The sequence below is a fragment of the Tribolium castaneum genome, chromosome 8 (assembly GCF_031307605.1).
Source record: "Tribolium castaneum strain GA2 chromosome 8, icTriCast1.1, whole genome shotgun sequence".
In the NCBI taxonomy this organism is placed as follows: Eukaryota; Metazoa; Arthropoda; class Insecta; order Coleoptera; family Tenebrionidae; genus Tribolium; species Tribolium castaneum.
Genome location: NC_087401.1, coordinates 9911103 through 9929771, shown reverse-complemented (window position 1 = coordinate 9929771; position 18669 = coordinate 9911103). Strand labels below are relative to the sequence as shown.

The window sequence follows — 18669 nt, the reverse complement described above, 5'->3', positions numbered from 1 at the left end:
TTCATGGAATTACATAATGTGTTAATTTGAAAACAATTAAAACAGTACTTTTTGAAAAAATAAATAAATATAAGTTTCCGTTTTTTTTTTGAAAAACACTTATATTTTTTCACCGCAAAAAAAGTAGTTTCTTTTTTCTTATTTTGCACTTAACTTATTATATTATTAATAATGATTATAAATGACATATCGTTTTTCTTTGTCACTACCGAATGTAAAATTAATTTAAAAAATCAATAAAATTAATTATAGTTAGTTAACTGTTGGGTTAACCAAGCGGTTACTTACCGGTTGTATGGCAAAGTAGGTTTTGTGTTTTTCGGGATCTGGGTTACTCCCAATAACCTTAGCGTTCAAAATCGGGTCCCCACCCAGGAAATGTGGGTAACTGAGGGCAATAGGGAACCCATAGTAGCACCCATGCACGTCCAAAAGCCCCGGCGGTAGACACTTGTTCTGGTCCTTGCAGAAACACTTGTTATCAGGATTATTAGCCCCATTATCATCCGCATCTTCTTGGAAATTGTAAACGTAGGCATTTAGCCCATCTACCACTGTGCTATTAACCCTAACTAGGGTTTTAGCTCTGCACATGCTCTTCCGGAAGAAAAGGAGAGTATCGTTGGGTTTGATAAAACCGGGGAATTTTGTACCATCAGAGGCACCCTTGATGTCACCGCATGGGCTCTCCCATTGTGGGATTTTGGTGGATCCCCGGTAGGTGTCAAGTAGGCCGGTCTTACTGACGTCATTTTCGCCCGTGTAAACGGTCTCAAAGTCACCGTCGAAGTCATACATCTGTAAATTAATTAATTTAGGGATTTGGAATTGTTAGGTTGGCAGCGGGGTCAATGGCCGCGCACTGTCACTTGTCAATTGTTTTGTGATTGTTTTTCAACACTTACTCGATCGATGAGTCCCAGTTTGTCGAAGTAGATCCAGCTGGGCATGAACTTGTTGCCCAGCGTCATTAAGGTGCTTTTGTACCCGAACATGAACTCCCTGGCTGTCATTTGGATCAAGGGCTCAGTCTTGGTCTGTCGTATGAGCAGATTAAGGCCGACTCTAGTAAAGTAGGATTCATCGGAGACCACGTGGGCAATACTCTGTGCGAAAAAATGTCGGTTTTAATGATTTAACCCAGGTCAAGTTTGGTTTATGTAATTGAAAGTAAGAGTTGAACTTGGCGAGAAAGTGGGCTGGAAGCAAGTATCGTTTGGCGCGAAACGGTGTCACGCTTTACGTAAAATACACTTCGAGAAGGTTCGATTGATATTTTCGAATCGACAAGGACGAGAGTTATTATGAAAGATGGGAGGAAAAATGCAGCAACAGCAGGGAGGAAGTCGATGTGTTCAAGGTGGTCTTCATGTCTTGAGGAAGAGATTTGTGGAATTGTGAAACGTAGTGCCTTGGAGGATCAACAGCGGAGAAAATGTCAAAATGAAGAAATTTCTTCGAAAAATTGTGCAACGCGCGTAATGTTCCTAATTATTGAGAAAAGATTTTCGGACAAATAAATACCCAAAGATTATGTTATTGCTAACGCGTTTATTTACTGTTTTGAATAAAATAAATAATACTAAATGTAAATCATTTACAATTTTAGTACGATTTTAAAATATCAAAAATTGCGAGTTTGTTGAGACGAGAATGGCATTTGTTTTTAAATGTTCGTTGTAGATTATTTAATTGTCGAATTACATGACACTTCCTGTTTTTTAGATAGTTGAAAACACTTACATTTCTTTTTTGAAAATAGAAGCAGTTATTAGCTGTTTCAAAACTATAAAAACGCCACCATTTTCTCTCAAAATTAAGTTTTATAAATTATTCATGAATTTCAAAAAAATAATAACCAATGCAATTTATACTTTCAATGAGAGATCTAATCATTTAATTACTATTTTGTAATCTTATCAATCATATTTAAAAAAATAATTTGGTAAAATGTGACGTTGGCGTTTTTATAGTTTTGAAACAGCTAATACCTACTTATTATCATTCTCACTGTTATTTTTTGTTTTTGTTTAAATTTTAAAGTGATAAAATAAACACAAACTTCAAATAATATAAAATGAGAAAAATGTGTCGTCATACAGGGTGCAACAAAGTTAACAAACCAACAGTCTCTTTTTAAACTATTTCAACTAAAATTTTCAAATTGAACACTTGGTTTCTCTTTGACAAAGTACACTTTTTGACGCCAAGGGATTAAAAATTGCGATTTTGGTTCGGTCAAAAATGAGAAACTTTTTATTTTTTAATAATACACTCTGTATATTATAATTTTTTTGAATTAGATGTGATTATCTGAGTTCGCTAGTTTCACATAAGTGGCGTTAAGACGTTCAAAAATTGTCAAATATAATTTTATTGTACGTTTTTTTGAATAAAAAATGTGAATTTCCGAAATAGCCAGAAATGATAATTGCATTTTATTTTTAAATTAAACGAATTGTAGATTATTTCATTGTCGAGTTACTTGAAACTTCCTTTTTTAAGTAGTTGAAAATACTTTGTTTTTTTTTTGTTATTAAAAACAATTACCCACTCGGCTACGCCTCGTATAGCTTTTTTATTCTTACCGTTATTTTTTATATTTTTGAATAAATTTTATAGAGATAAAATAAATACAATGGTAAGAACAATAGAAAATGAGAAAAATGTATCGTCATACAGGGTGTAGCAAACCTTATAAAACCACTGTTTATTTTTAAACCGTTTTAATTATTTTTTTTTAATTCAACATTTGGTTTTTGTTTATCAAACAATACTTTTTGACGCATTTGGAATAAAAATTGCGAGTCTGGTTTGGTCAGAAATGACATAAATTTTCCATTTTTTAATAATACACTCTGTACATTACAAATTTTTCGAATTATCTATGATTATCTGAGTTCGATAGTATCACATATGTAGCGTTAGGACCTCCAAAAATGGTAGAACATGATTTTATTAAACATTTTTTTGAATAAAATGCAAATTTCCGATAGAGCCAGAAATGAAATTAGCATTTTATTTTTAAATTAAACGAATTGTAGATTATTTAACTGTCGAATTACTTGGAATTTCCTTTTTTTTAAATTTTTTGAAAATACTTAGATTTCTTTTTTGGTGATTAAAGCAATTATTTGAACATTTGGTTTTTGTTTAGCAAATGATACTTTTTGACGTGTTTGGAATAAAAATTGCGATTTTGGTTCGACCAGAAATGACATAAACTTTTCATTTTTTAATAATACCCTCTGTATATTATTAATTTTCCGAATTTTTATTGTACATTTTTTGTACAAAAAATTAAATGTTGGTAAAGCCAGAATTGATAATCGCGTTTTATTTTTAAATTAAACGAATTGTAGAACTACATGCCACTTTTTTTTAAGTAGTGCAAAATCATTAGATTTTTTTTTTGAAAATAATAGCAATCACCGCTCGGCTACGCCTCGGCTAGATTTTTGTTCTTAATGTTATTTTTTATATTTTTGATTAAATTTTGCAAAAACAAAATAAACACCAACTCAAAAATAATTTAAAATGAGAAAAACTAGTCGTCATACAGGGTGTACCAAATTTAACAAAACCACCGCTCATTTTTAAACCGTTTTAACTAAGATTTTCAAATTCAGCATTTGTTTTCTGTTTAACAAACAACAATTTTTGATGCCTTTGGAACAAAAATCACGATTTTGGTTCGGCCAGAAATGACACAAAATTTTAATTTTTTAATAATACACATTGTATATTATTACTTTTTCGAATTAGGTGTAATTATTTGAGTCGGAGAGTATCTTAGGAGTGGCATTAGAACTTTAAAAAAATTGTCGGAAATAATTTAGTTGTTCAATTTTTGAATAAAAATGCAGATTTGTTATAGCCAACAATGATAAGAGTGTTTTATTATTAAACTAAAACAACTGAAGATCTTTTAATTGGTGGTACTTCCTATTTTTTAGATTTTTAACTATATAAGATTCTTAACATATTTTTTTATTGCTTGTTTATCAAGTCCAATCGACAATTATAAAATAGAAAGGAAAAGACGATTTTCTGCGAAACGTCGTGATTAAAATGATAAAAAATGTGAATGTTTATTTGTGGTTTGTTTGTAATAATGTAGGAAATGAAAATTCTAATTGTCAAACAATCGCGGGTATAATTTTCAAAATTGCTAAATTATTTCTCAATAAAACAACCAACAATCAATAAATCTGTGTTAGCAAGTTTGCGAAAGTGCCCCTTATTTGGACGCAAAATTTTCCAGATTAACCGGAAAAAATGCCAAGGTGTTGTTTTCCATACATAGCGATTTTTAGCATTTTTTTGTGCCGCAATCAGTAATTACGGCAACAAACAACAACGGAAAACTATGTTCAAGGAAACAATTAAATGGAAGAAGAGTAATGATAATGCGAATTAATGTAATTAAGTGAATCGCAAACATCCCTTTTTATTGAAAACAAAACTGACTTTTTGCAAGGTTGGCAGCGGGGTGATTGCCCGAGAAATGTCAAAAAAACGCACCTAACCTCAATTTTTGTGTGCCAGCAAGCCGGCCTCAAATAAATAGACTGAAGCGATGAAGAAAGTGAACACGTGTTACATAACTCATCTGAGAAAACTCTCAGACAGGAAATTTCGTAAAATAAGGCCCTTCTTTTGCATTTGAAGCGGTGCAGAAAAGTCGTTTCCGCACGCTTGCGTGACCTTTCATTGCCAATGTGAAAAAATGTGTTTTTGCGGAAGGTCAGTGCGAAGCACGCACGAAAAGCGGCTTTTTTGCATTGTTTGTTTTGGGGCGTTGTGTAAGAAGTGAAAGCGCTCTTGAAAAGATTGGATAACTGATTGGGGAGGAAAGTGGCACTTACCAAAAGGGCGATATTGGGCAGGATCAGGAGGTCGTCCTCTTTGCGGCCTTCGCTCAGCTCCGGCACCCAGATGAGGGGGTGGCGGGGGACGGCAGTCAGGGTGCCGTTGTCGTTAAATGTCACGTTATCGTGCATAAACATTTCCCTAAAAATTATAGTTTTTTGAAAAAAAACTCAAAAAATATTTCCTGATTTTTTTTTTTTTTTGGGTAAAAGTTGCCCCAAAAAGCATAACTAGACACAATCATGATGTAATTAATTCATTTCGTAACACTTTCGTGACCTTCATCTCATCCGGAAATTCCTGGGTGAAAAAATTCACAAAGAATGTTTGTGTTTATTAATGAATTTTTTGCCACGTTTTTGGCAATTAAATCGTTTTTGGATGGTCACGGTTTGACGTAAATGAAAATAAATCATAGGTTTTTTTGTTGGGAGATGAACAAACGAAAAACGTGTCGGTGGTGACCTCCGACCTGTATAAAATTACTATTAATCATGGAGGCAGTGAAAACGGATTTGGAACTTGATTTGAGGGAAAATTACAAGTCGAAATTTTCCGGAAGAGGAAATTTCATTCTTGTAAAAAGTCGGAATTTTAATGGCTGTTTTAATTCGGACAAAAAACAGTCGATTAAATTTTTTTTTGATTTGATTTTTGTTTTTTTTTTGATTTTTTATAGTTAAATTCTGCGTTTGTTTTTTTAAGGTAGAAGTTATTGTCATTTTAAATTATTTTTATAATTATTAGTATTTTGGGAAGAGATCTAACAAAGAAGTGGATCGTTGTCTTTTCAGTAACTTTATTTAAAAAAAAGTATATTGGTTTATTTTAGTTAGTTTTTTTTAGTTAAATTCTGTGTTTTGTTTTTTTCAATACAGAAGTTATTGTAGTTTTAAATCATTTTTAAGTTATTATTATTTTGGGAAAATATCTAATGAAAAAGTGGATCATGGTTCTTTTTTCAGTAGTTTTATCTTTTTTTTCAAGTATATTTGTTTATTTTAGTTAGTTTTTTTTTAGTTAAATTCTATGCTTTGTTTTTTTAAGGCAGAATTATTACTATTTTGGGAAAACATCTAATGAAAAAGTGGATCAAGGTTCTCTTTTCAGTAGCCTTATCTTTTTTAAGTATTATTGTTTATTTTAGTTAGTTTTTTTTTAAGTAAAATTCTTGGCTTTGTTTTTTTAAGACAGAAGTTATAGTATTTTGGGAAAACATCTAATGAAGAAGTGGAACATGGTTCTTTTTTCAGTAGCTTATTTTTTTTAGTATATTTGTTTATTTGAGTTAGTTTTTTTTAGTTAAATTCTATGATTTGTTTTTTCAAGACAGAAGTTAGTCATTTTAAATTATCAGTACTTTGGGAAAATATCTAATGAAGAAGTAGATCATCATGGTTATATTTTCAATACGCTTATTTTTTTTTAAGTATATTTGTTTATTATAGTTAGTTTTTTTAGTAAAATTCTATATGTTTTGTTGTTTTCTCAAGACAGACGTTAATGTAATTTTAGATTATTAGTATTTTGGTAAAAAATCTAATTAAGAAGTGGATCATGCTTCCCTTCTTAGTATTTTTATCTTTTTTTTTAGGTATATTTGTTTATTTTAGTTAGTTTTTTTTTAGTTAAATTCAATAATTTGTTTTTTCGAGACAGAATTATTATTATTATTTTGCGAAAATATTTAATGAAGAAGTGGACCACGGTTTTATTTTCAGTAGCTTTATCTTTTAATTTTTTAAAGTATATTTATTTATTTTGGTTAGTTTTTAAATAATTTTTATTATTATTAGTATTTTGAGAAAAAATCTAATAAAGAAGTAGATAATGGTGCTCATCTTAGTAGCTTTATTTTTTTTTGAAAAATAATTTTTTTTAATGTTTTTTTGAAGTCTCAGTTGGCTCTTTTATCACGAAAAAGTTGCGTAAATAAAAAAACTTCTACTTCAGAATTCACGTCTTTATAAATTGTTCAGAAGAATTTAGATTTGAAGTCAAAATTTTGGGAAAAGAAAGAAAGCTAAAATATATAATATACTGAGCAGCATGAAGATTGTAATTATATATTTTTGATTATGCTACAATTTTAAAATAACTCTGTACATTTATTTTTATATTTTTTATATTTATTTATTTATTTTTTTGGTTTTGTCCTGTTTTTGGAAATAGTTCAATAAATCTTATAAATTTTGTGCTTTGTTTTTTGAAAACAAAAATTAATGTTGTTGTTTTAATTCATTTTTATAATTACTAGTATTTTGGGAAAAAATCTAAAATAAAAATGTTTACTTTTTTTTGAAAAAATTTGATTGTGTTTATATCCTTTCGTATATTTTTTTTAATTTTGAAGCAAATACTCTTATCACTTTTATCATCAATTTTTTATCATAAATCAAAAATTTCATCAAAAAATGTTTGAAATAAAAAACCTCTTCTTCAGAATCATTTTGTAAATGGTCCAAAATTTGAGGTCACAATTTCGGAAAAAGAAAAGAAGTTGAAATGTGTATAATATACTGAGCAACAATAAAAAGGCATTATGAAGCGTTTTTTCTCTAAATTAAAGAAAGACAGTCGATTAATTATTAGATATTATAAATTATTTATAAGTTTATTTTAATTATAGCTTTGATCCTGGTTTTGGAAATTGGTTCAAATTTAATTTTTTTTTGACTTTTTGCAAGATGGAAGTAAATACCTATTATCACTTTAAATCGAAATAGTCGCAAATTTAGATGAAAAAGATTGAAAATAAAAAATGTCTACATTAGAATTTATTTTTTGAAATTTTCAAAAATTATTTTGTGACATTTTTTTGTAAATAAAAAATATCCTAATTGTTTTAAGTTAAAATTCCTTTTCTGAACTGTATTTTTATAATATTGTCAATTTTTTTGTTTTTTACCTTGAAGATATCTACTAAGTTGTCGAAACACAGTCGGCTGTAAAAAATGTTTATTACATGTTCATTCTCCCATTTTTTAAGCAATACAGCTAAATAAAAAATAAATAATTAAAAAAAAACATATTTTTTTGTGTTAATGACGTTTCGGTTTAAAACCAAGGCAGCAAAAGTACTTTTACTGCCTGGCCATACACGATTTTATCCTGATGATGGCACCACAGTCGGCGAAACGTGTTGAGTGTTGTGTTTTGTACGTTTTCGGAGCCTAGGCAGAAAAAGCACCCTTTACCTGCCTCTTTGAGCATTTGTGACATTTTGCGTTGTTTTTCGTCGTCGTTTAAAATTAATTTATTTTTCAGTTGGCAGTTTTGATTGAAATCAGGTCGATAATTATGCTCTAACCCGGTCCATAATTAGAACGAGTCCGAGCAGCTCTTTAATTAAATCTTGGATTTCGTGCCGCTTGCAACACATTGTGATCGTAACAAAAACTTTCACTCGGAATATTCGCCCATTTTTTGAAATTTTCGTCACGATTTGACTTATCTCCAAACTAGATAATTATATTTTTGGGCTTTTCGTTGCGACACATTCCGATTGGAAAGTGTTTTCGAGAGCGCGACTTTGAATTATTTTGAAGAAGAAGAAGGAGGAGGAAAGTGAATCTGTGTCACGGATATGGAAATCCGACATTTCTTCACTTACTTGTAGACGTAAGGGCCCACTTCCTGCACCTTTAATTTGTCGTCTTTGCCGCTGAGGAACTCGTCCTTGTTGGTGACGTTCCAGAGGTAGACGCGAAGGTAGAGGTCCACCGGGGGGCTCTTCCACAATTCGAAAATCTCGCCCCCTTCGCTGAACACGCATTTCTGGCACAGAATAAATACTCAGCAAAGGGGTGGCAGGTCGAGAGACCTTTGAGATGACAAGCGAATGATCAATGAGATTTCATGAAAGATGAATGGGCCAGAAAATTTCAGGGAATCCCCAGCGTCCAAAAACTTTTAACTTGTTACAAATGTTTTTGACTGATTTTTTTGCTAGTTCTGTGCTGGTTATTTTCATTATTATTAATAAGTAAACTAAAACAATGAAACAACCTAATTTTGATATTTATTTTTATTTGCAGGAAACAGCCCTGTGGCCTGTATAATGGTGTCATTTAAATGTCTTTTGATAATTGATATTTTGTTTTTTGCAATTGTATTTTGTAGAAGAATATGTAATTAGTAGTTACATTCGGGTTACTATTTTGTCATTTTTCATTACTTTTTTCTAAATTTTTTTAACGAAATAATGATACAATTAAGTACATTTTTTAATTAGACATTTTTTGGTTATACATTCCTATTTTAAGACATATTATTTGAGCAGTTGAAGTAAAATTTTAAGGAATTTGAAATTCACTTTTATTGCACTTATTTAAGTTGTACACCATTTTTTTTATTAAAAAACAGTAAAACAATACAATTTTGACATGTTTTGTGCAGGAAACACACCCTGTGGCCTGTATATTATTATTTAAACGTATTTTAAGTTTATTTTCAAAGTTTTAAAAATCGGGTCGAAATCTTTTGATTAATTTTGTGTTTTGTTTTTTTTGATTTTTTTATTGTTTTTCTTAGAAGAAAACTTCTAATATATTTTTTTCCAAAAGCAATAATGATATACCTGGGTGTCTTCTTTAATTAGTCCTTTTGTGGCAATTCAATTTTGTTGTGCTTATATTATATTTTTTTCTTTCTTTTTAATGTAACTGTATTTTTTTTAACTATCTAATAAAATATGGGTTACGATTTTGCCTTTTTTCGATATTTTTTTCTAATAGTTTTGATTTTTTTTTCCAAAAATAAAATTATGTAACTAAGTGTTTTCTTTAGTTAGTCCTTTTTGATTATTCATACCTACTTATTTCAAGGCACACTATTTATTAATATTTGAAATTCAATTTTGTTGCACTTATATTTTATTTTTTCTTTATGTTTATTGTTACTGTATTTTTTAAATAATATCTAATAAAATATAGGTTATGATTTTGCCTTTTTTCATTCCTTTTTCTAATAGTTTTGATTTTTTTTTCAAAAAAAAAGATGTAACTTAGTGTTTTCTTTAGTTAGTCCTTTTTTGATTATTCATACCTACTTATTTCAAGGCACACTATTTAATATTTGAAATTCAGTTTTGTTGCACTTATATTTTATTTTTTCTTTCTTATCATTGTTACTGTATTTTTTTAAAGAATATCTATTAAAATATAGGTTATGAGATTTTGCCTTTTTTCATTCCTTTTTCTAATAGTTTTGATTTTTTTTTTTCAAAAAAAAAGGTAACTAAGTGTTTACTTTAGTTAGTCCTTTTTTGATTATTCTTACTTACTTGTTTCAAGGCACACTATTTAATATTTGAAATTCAATTTTACTGTACTTATATTTTATTTTTTCTTTCTTTTTATTGTTATTGTATTTTTTTTAAAGAATATCTAATAAAATATGGGTTATGATTTTACCTTTTTCGGTGCTTTTTTCTAATAGTTTTGAATTTAAAAAAATGATGTAACTAAGTGTTTTCTTTAGTTAGTCTTTTTTTCATTATTCATACTTACTTATTTCAAGGCTCACTATTTAATATTTGAAATTCAATTTTATTGCACTTATATTTTATTTTTTCTTTCTTTTTATTGTTATTGTATTTTTTAAAAGAATATCTAATAAAATATGGGTTATGATTCATCCTTTTCTAAGTGCTTTTTTCTAAAAGTTTTGATTTTTTTCCAAAAAAATTACATTACTATGTGTTTTCTTTAGTTAGTTCTTACTTATAAGTACTTATTTACCTACTTATTTCAAGGAACACTAATAAATATTTGAAATTCAATTTTGTAGCCCTTATATTTTATTTTTTCTTTAATTTTATTATTATTGCTTTTTATAAAGAATATCTAATAATATATCGGTTATAATTTTGCCTTTTTTCAGTGCTTTTTCTAATAATTTTGTTTTTTTTTTCGAAAAAAAAAAATGATATAAATAAGTGTCTACCTTAATAAGTCCTTTTTTGTTTATTCATACCTACTTATTTCAAGACATACTATTTAATATTTGAAATTCAATTTTGTAGCCCTTATATTTTATTTTTTCTTTAATTTTATTATTATTGCTTTTTATAAAGAATATCTAATAATATATCGGTTATAATTTTGCCTTTTTTCAGTGCTTTTTCTAATAATTTTGTTTTTTTTTCCGAAAAAAAAATGATATAAATAAGTGTCTACCTTAATAAGTCCTTTTTTGTTTATTCATACCTACTTATTTCAAGACATACTATTTAATATTTGAAATTCAATTTTGTTGCACTTATTAAGTTGAACACCATTTTTATAGTTTTTTTTTGATAATTTTTTTTTGTAATTAATTTTTATCAAGATGGAAGCAATTGCTCGGCTTCGCCTCGACTGACGATTTTATTTTTCTTATTATATTGTTTTAAGGGAAATTTAATAAAATATGGATTATCCTTGTTGTCACTCTTTGCAACCCTTTTTTCTTTTATAAACTGAACTCTTAATGAATATTTGAATATTTTGATGAAAAAATTGAGAATAAAAAAGCTGTTATCTAAAAATTTTTTAGATAGATTTTCATTTTTGATTTCTTCTTTTTTCGAAAAATTTAATAACAATTAGTCTTTTTTTATGATAAGAACATACCACTGTATTAAATTCAATTTTACTTGTATTTATTTAAGTTGATCACCCTGTATAACAGTTTAACATTATACAAATCTTGACCCTGACAACTCTATGAATTTCATTTTTAATTCTTTGATTTGAAAATTTTTGTTTCAAAATAGAAGCAATTGCTTCTCCTTTTTTTTGAGATTTTTGGTCCTTTTTGTTATTGTATTTTTGTTGTAAAAGCCAAAAAACATAGATCACGATAGTTGTGTTTTTTTAATATGTTTTTTTCTTTCATATTTTAAGATGCTGAAAATTTAAATTTATATTTCCTAAAATCAAATTTTTTACTTTTTGATTTTGAGTTTTTTTTCCAAAAAATAAAGCAATTATGACTGTCATTTTTATTAATTTTTTAGAAAAACCCTAATAACATACAAACATATTTACTATAACTCAAAATGATTTTATAAATTTTGAAAATTAATTTTTTTTTAATAAAATTGTATACAGGGTGAGTCACGATAGCCTCCTTGAACTGCATATCTTGTGTCCAATTTGTGAAACGAATCCGTAAAACGAGGAATACTTTTGAAGGCAAATAAATAATTAAATTTTCCCGAATCGGCTTAAAATTAAAAAAAAAATTACAGTCGATATGAATTTAATAATTTAATAAACCTTTTTGAGGCCACTTAGCTTCCGGTTTCTGCGGAAGTCCGCCAGGTCTTGAAGCGAATTTATTTTTTACTTGTTCGTCCTCAGATTTTTCCGCTATTTTCGAACATGTAATTTTTTCAATTATCTCCAACATGTCTCAATTAAAATTATTAATTACCGGGCCGTATATGGTACTTATAATGTGGAGCAATGTCACCGACATTGAATTAAATCTATTTTTACCCGAATCTTTCCTCGTGATGACTCTCAAATTATTGTTTACAATTTTTTTCGTCTATTGTTGAATATCCTTGAACTGTTGGCAAGTGATAAAAAGTAAAGTTTCCGGAAACACCTAGCGAACCGGAAGCAAATGAATGCAAAACTGCAAAATGAATAAATCAATTAATTCGTTATTGATAAATGTCACAAACTTTTCCGAACTTTCGAAAAGCGAGATTTTGCAATTGATTTTTTTGCACACGCTGTATCTCGTGATGACACACTAAATAAGTCAATTGCATTCAATCGAAATAGAAACATGCAAATTAGTAAGAAAATGCGCTATTTATAGTATTAATCACGTACATGGGGACGCGTGTTTTATGTTTTCTCGCAGTGTTACCAACACTAGATAAACAATAACGGCCCTAAGAGTGTCGTGACGTGTCAAGTTGATTTTTTCGTGTGGTGACCTTTGGATGACATTTCGTGACCTCAGCTCGCACTTACCCATTTGAAGAGGTAGTCGTAGGGACGGACGAAAACGACGAAAAGGCCGCTGAAAACTGCGAGCAGACCCAGAAAGGCGATCAGGAGCGGAGCTGAAAATTGAAAAATTCCTCAAATATCTAAAACGCAATTTACAACTCAAGTCGTCCGCTTGCAAAACCCGTTTCTTGATTTTTTTTAATAAAATCACGAAAAACTCACACAACAAGTCGAGACGGAAAATTTTTGTTTGGGTTCGCGTGAAGTGCAGCAGAAAGTTAGCTGGCTCGAATTTTGCAAACATTTTTTCAAACAAAGGGCTTTTTGTGAATGTATAATAATAGCTAGCTAAAAAAATGAATAACTTTTAGTAAATTAAAACATTGAGAAAAAAAAACAAAAAAAACATAAAAAATAAAAAAACTAGGAAGAAATGCAATAGAAGAAATGAATTAATTGTTTTCTATTTTACTAATAATATATTTTTTAGAGACAATAAACACTCTTTGTTTTAATTTTGATTTTTATGCAGGATCTTTATTTGTTTTTCAAAAAAAACTAAATGAAAAACGTAATATTATAAAAACTGATATCTACAACTAATCTATAATTTTTTTTTCACTTTACTTTTACTTGCAGTTATAACAAAATTATTTTTGTACTCTGTATTATTTTCTATTTTTTTAATTCATAAAATCTTTACTGAAAATTTTTACGAAAAAAACTAATAATGTTACAAAAGTTGTAGTTTGAAAACTCAAAATTTTGTGTTTGAGCGTTTGAGCAAGTTTTAATATTTTTTAAAATTTTGTATTTATATATTTTTTTTTAATTTCGCTTTTATTTTTCCAAGTATTTGTTTGTTACACAGAATAAACAAGGTCTTTCCTTGTACACCTTAAATTCTATTTAACATTTACAGGTTGACTTTTGATTTTTTTCTTAATTTAATTTTTCACTTTTATTTCTTAATCTACTAAAACTATCTTTGTAAAACCTGCTTATCTTTTTTATTACATATTCTTGTAAAATAAACTTTACGTAAAAAATCTAATAAATACAAAAGAATAATTGTAACGACGAAATTTAAATTTAAATTATTTAAATTATTTAAATTATTTTTTAATTTTTTAGGACAGTTGTTTAAATACATAAGATAATTGAAAAGAAATTAAAAACTTAATTTTTTAATTTTTTTTTAAGTTTTTTAGAACAGTTGTTTAAATGTCGAGTTAATCTCGAGTTAAATATAAATTTCTGGTTAAAGTAAAACTTCGAAATAACCTGACTTTTGAGTTAATGTAGATATTTTTTAACTCAGACCTAAGGTAGTAATTAAAAGAGACGTCATTATTTAACTAATAGTTAATATTAACTTTTGGTTAACTCAGAGTTATTTAACTCTAAAGTTAACTAATTATTGAAATAACGGGCTTTAGTAGTTACTTCGATTTTCTAAAAAAATTACTTATAATGCAAAAGGGTTTTGTGAGATTTATTTTTACTTCCCGATCTACTAAAAGTATCTTAGTACACCCTGTATAACATTAGATTTGTTGTAAAATAAATTTTACTCTACGTAAAAAACATAATACACTCAAAACAATAATAATAACGAAGAAAGTAATAGAAAAGAAAGAGAAAACTTTATTTTTTTGTTTTTTTTAGGACCGTTGTTTAAATGTTGAGTTAATCTCGAGTTAAATATAAACTTCTGGTTGAGTTAACATAGATATTTTAACTCAGGCCAAAGCCGTCATTATTTTACAACAAGTTAACATTAACTTTAGGTTGGCTTTAGGTTTATCATAACATATTGTTGTAAAATAAATTTTACGCAAAAAATGTAATAAATACAAAACAATAATAATAACAACGAAAATAACAAAAAAAACTGAAACATTTATTTTTTAAATTAATTTTTTAGTTGCTTGGGTGTGTTGAGTTAATTTCGAGTTAAATATAAAGTTCAGGTTGAAGTCCAATCTCGAAAAAATCTTAAAAAAAATGTAACTAATACAATAATAATCGTTTGTGAAGTTAACTTTTACTTGAGTTCACCCTGTATATGTCTTATAATTCTTGTTTTGTTTTGATTATAAAAACTTAACGTGAAAACTATTTTAAGTAATGTTTGAAATTAAACGGTTAAATTAATAGAAAGGAAACTAAAAATTACTTCATTTTTTAAATTATTTTTTTTATCATACGGTTTAGATTTTGATGAGATTATGATTTGTGAGGTTTAAAAAAATATTTTTTAAGTTACAAGATCAGAAAAATAATTACAAACGGCTTTAAATTCAGAGATGATGTGATTAAAAATTGTGAAGATTTTTTCAAAAAAATTATTAATAAAACGTCTGTACAAGAAAAACCTGTGAAAATCGTAAAACTGTCATATCAGTTTCAAATAAAATGAAATCAAAAACCGCCCGTTTAATTATTTAGTTGTAAAAATTTCCCAAAAGTGTGGGAAATAATTAAGTCAAAATAATTGGAAAACCCGACTTTTTCGACTTCCTTCACTAATTAATTTAATTTAAGATTGTAGGAAGATAACGAAACAAAGGCGTGTTTAAAGGCGATCTTTGTTTTGGGCGTGGGAGAAACAATCCCAACGTAAACAAACTTTTGGTAAATGAAATTGTTTCAAAATGAAAAAAATGCAAAGTGCCTAGACCTTGGTGGAAAATAATTCAGTAGCGATTTATTTATACTCGCTTCAAACAAAACGTGAAAACTCGTTTGGTACATAACTTGTTCTAGAATAAAGCAGTCTTCTGCCATATTTTTATAATTCAGACTCGGCCTTTATATCTTCAGAACTTTTTGGATTTTTTTGGAAAAACGAAATGATCGCAAATTCTTAATTATAATGATCGCAAAATCGCAAAAAACTCGTTTGTAATAATTTGTTCTGGAATAAAGTAGGCTTCTGCCATATTGTTATGATTTATTATTTCCAGAGCCTTCTCAATTTTTTTGAAAAAAAAAGGAAATGAGATTTTGTTTTTAATTGGCACTACCGGAAAATCGCGACAAACTAGTTTTGTAACAATTTATTCCAGAATTGTTTTATTTAAGATTTTTACGATTTTTCCACCAAAAAAAAAATATAAAAAAATCCAAAATAGTCACCAGAAAATCGCTTAAAAATTCGGATCACAACAAATCGCTTAGAATTCCGCTCACAACTTACTTTTGTACCGATCGCAAAATATCCTGAAGGGCGATTCAACCTCCGGAGCATCCTCCGGCCGTCTTGTCCTCACAGGACTATAACTCCAGCTCACTAACCGATTGCACACCGTAACTAAATCTTTCATTTTGTGTTAGTTTTCCTCACTCTCACCCGACACTAGTCCACTGTCAAATCCGATCGATAAATGGGCAAAATTGGCGGCTTAGTTTGTATTATACGCGGTTACTTAACTAACGTCTTAAATAATTGCAAAGTACTTTCACTGACCAATCGACGAGAGGTTTATTAAGAACGTGTGCGCCCCTCCATACGCGCACATGTGCATCTTGGTTGGCCTTGCTAGTCCTTCTGACGCGGAATTTTCGGACCAGCGATTGACGAAATTTGGGTTTTCGATACCGATTTTTAGAGGAAACGGACGTCAATGACGTTAAAGGAAAATTCTAACAGAAATCGGAAATATAACACCGTTTTATAGGTCGTGGTTAATTCGAATATTTTTTGGCGCTTTTTGAATTGGCGTTCGGCATTTTTAGCAATTATTGTTAAAAAATGTCGAAAACAATAGAAAAGAAATTGAAAACTTGTTGAAATTGACAGTTGCTTAAATGTCGAGTTAGTCTTGAGTTAAATATAAACTTCAGGTTAAAGTCCAACTTCGAAATAACTTGAGTTTTGAGTTAACTTAGATATTTTTTAACTCAGACCTAAGGTAGTAAATTAAGGAGACGTCATTATTTCACTAGAAATTAACATTAACTTTAAGTTGACTCAGCAGAATTATTTGACTTTAAAGTTAACTCGCTATTGAAATAACGGTGTTTAGAAGTTATTTCGATTTCCTAAAAAAATTACTTTTAGAGCAAAAGGGTTTTGTGAGGTTTACTTTTATTTCCTATTTACTAAAAGTATGTAAAATACTCCCTTTATATCTTTTATCATTAGATTTTTGAAAAATAAATTTTACTCTACGTAAAAAACATATTAAATACAAAACAATAATAATAACGAAGAAAATAATAGAAAAGAAATTGAAAACTTTATTTTTTAGTGTTTTAGGACCGTTGTTTAAATGTCGAGTTAATCTCGAATTAAATATAAATTTCTGGTTAAAGTCCAACTTCGAAATAACCTGACTTTTGAGTTAACTTTATTTTTTAACTCAGAACTAAGTTTACATTAACTTTAGGTTAACGGGCTTTAGTAGTTATTTCGATTTTCGAAAAAAATGACTTATAATGCAGGGTTTTGTGAGGTTAACTTTTACTTACCCGATCTATTAAAAGTGTCTTAATACACCCTGTATATCTTTTATTATAAGATATTGTTGTAAAATAGAGTTTACGAAAAAAAATTTAATAAACACTAAACAATAACAATAATGACAAATGTAATAGGAAAAAAACTGAAAATTTTCGGACCAGCGATTGACGAAATTTGGGTTTTCGGTACCGATTTTTAGAGGAAACGGACGTCAATGACGTCAAAGGAAAATTCTAACAGAAATCGGAAATATAACACCGTTTTATAATTCGAATATTTTTTTGCCCTTTTTGAATTGGCGCTTGGCATTTTTAGCAATTGTTAAAAAATGTCGAAAATAATAAGGAAGAAATTGAAAACTTAATTTTTTAATTGTTTTTTAAGTTTTTTAGGACAATTGTTTAAATTTCGGGTTAAATATATACTTCAGGTTAAAGTCCAACTTCGAAATAACTTGAGTTTTGAGTTAACTTAGATATTTTTTAACTCAGACTTAAGGTAGTAAATTAAGGAGACGTCATTAATTCACTAGAAATTAACATTAACTTTAGGTTGACTCAGCAGAATTATTTGACTTTAAAGTTAACTCACTAGTGAAATAACGGGGTTTAGAAGTTATTTCGATTTCCTAAAAATATTACTTTTAAAGCAAAAGGGTTTTGTAAGGTTTACTTTTATTTCCCTTTCTACTAAAAGTATCTAAGTACACCCTGGAGATCTTTTTATCATTAGATTTCTTGTAAAATAAATTTTACTCTGCGTAAAAAACATAATAAATACAAAAAAAAACGAAGAAAATAATAGAACAGAAATTGAAAACATATTTTTTTTGTGTTTTAGGACTGTTGTTTAAATGTTAAGTTAATCTCGAGTTAAATATAAACTTATGGTTAAAGTCCAACTTCGAAATAACCTGACATTTGAGTTAGAATGTTTTTTGCGTTTTTTGAATTAGCGCTTGTATTTTTCAGCAATTTATTGTTAAATTAAAAAAAAAACAAAAAATATTAACCAAAAGATAAGGGAAAACAGTCGTTTGTCAAAAAAATATTACTACGTAAAACCTCCCAATAACGAACACCGATGGAGAATTTTTAATTGTCCTTTGTGGAGAAGTGTCTACTAATGGGAGGTGGGAAATTTTAATATATTGTTACGTTCCAACAAAACTGTCCAATGTGAAGGGGTGTCCGTTGTTCGGAGGTGTCCATTAAAGAAGGTTTAACTGTAATATTATTTATAAAAAATTAAATGTAGTTATGCTCAATTTTACTTGAAGTAAAAAAAGTTAGTAGAGATAACAGCTACTAGGTTAGTGGTTATTGACATTTTTATTTTTGTATATTTTTTTAAATTTCTTAAATCGTTGTGATCAAT

General features: G+C 28.3%; 1 protein-coding gene across 2 annotated transcripts in view; it reads right to left on the bottom strand.

The window, feature by feature from the left end:
- The window catches only part of LOC656947 (scavenger receptor class B member 1), a 53312-nt gene that overhangs the window by 2206 nt on the left and 32437 nt on the right, over nucleotides 1-18669 (bottom strand). Inside the window, exons 1-6 of one of the 2 annotated variants that reach the window (XM_963441.4) lie at nucleotides 16027-16278; nucleotides 12846-12937; nucleotides 8486-8649; nucleotides 4869-5013; nucleotides 906-1106; nucleotides 289-798 (exon numbers count right to left, since the gene is read on the bottom strand). In XM_963441.4, the coding sequence (XP_968534.2) occupies nucleotides 289-798; nucleotides 906-1106; nucleotides 4869-5013; nucleotides 8486-8649; nucleotides 12846-12937; nucleotides 16027-16153 (1239 nt within the window). In that variant the 5' untranslated portion in view covers nucleotides 16154-16278. Of the gene's footprint in view, nucleotides 1-288; nucleotides 799-905; nucleotides 1107-4868; nucleotides 5014-8485; nucleotides 8650-12845; nucleotides 12938-16026; nucleotides 16279-18669 lie in introns of those variants that run through there. The other variant, XM_008196710.3, reaches the window with a different exon arrangement.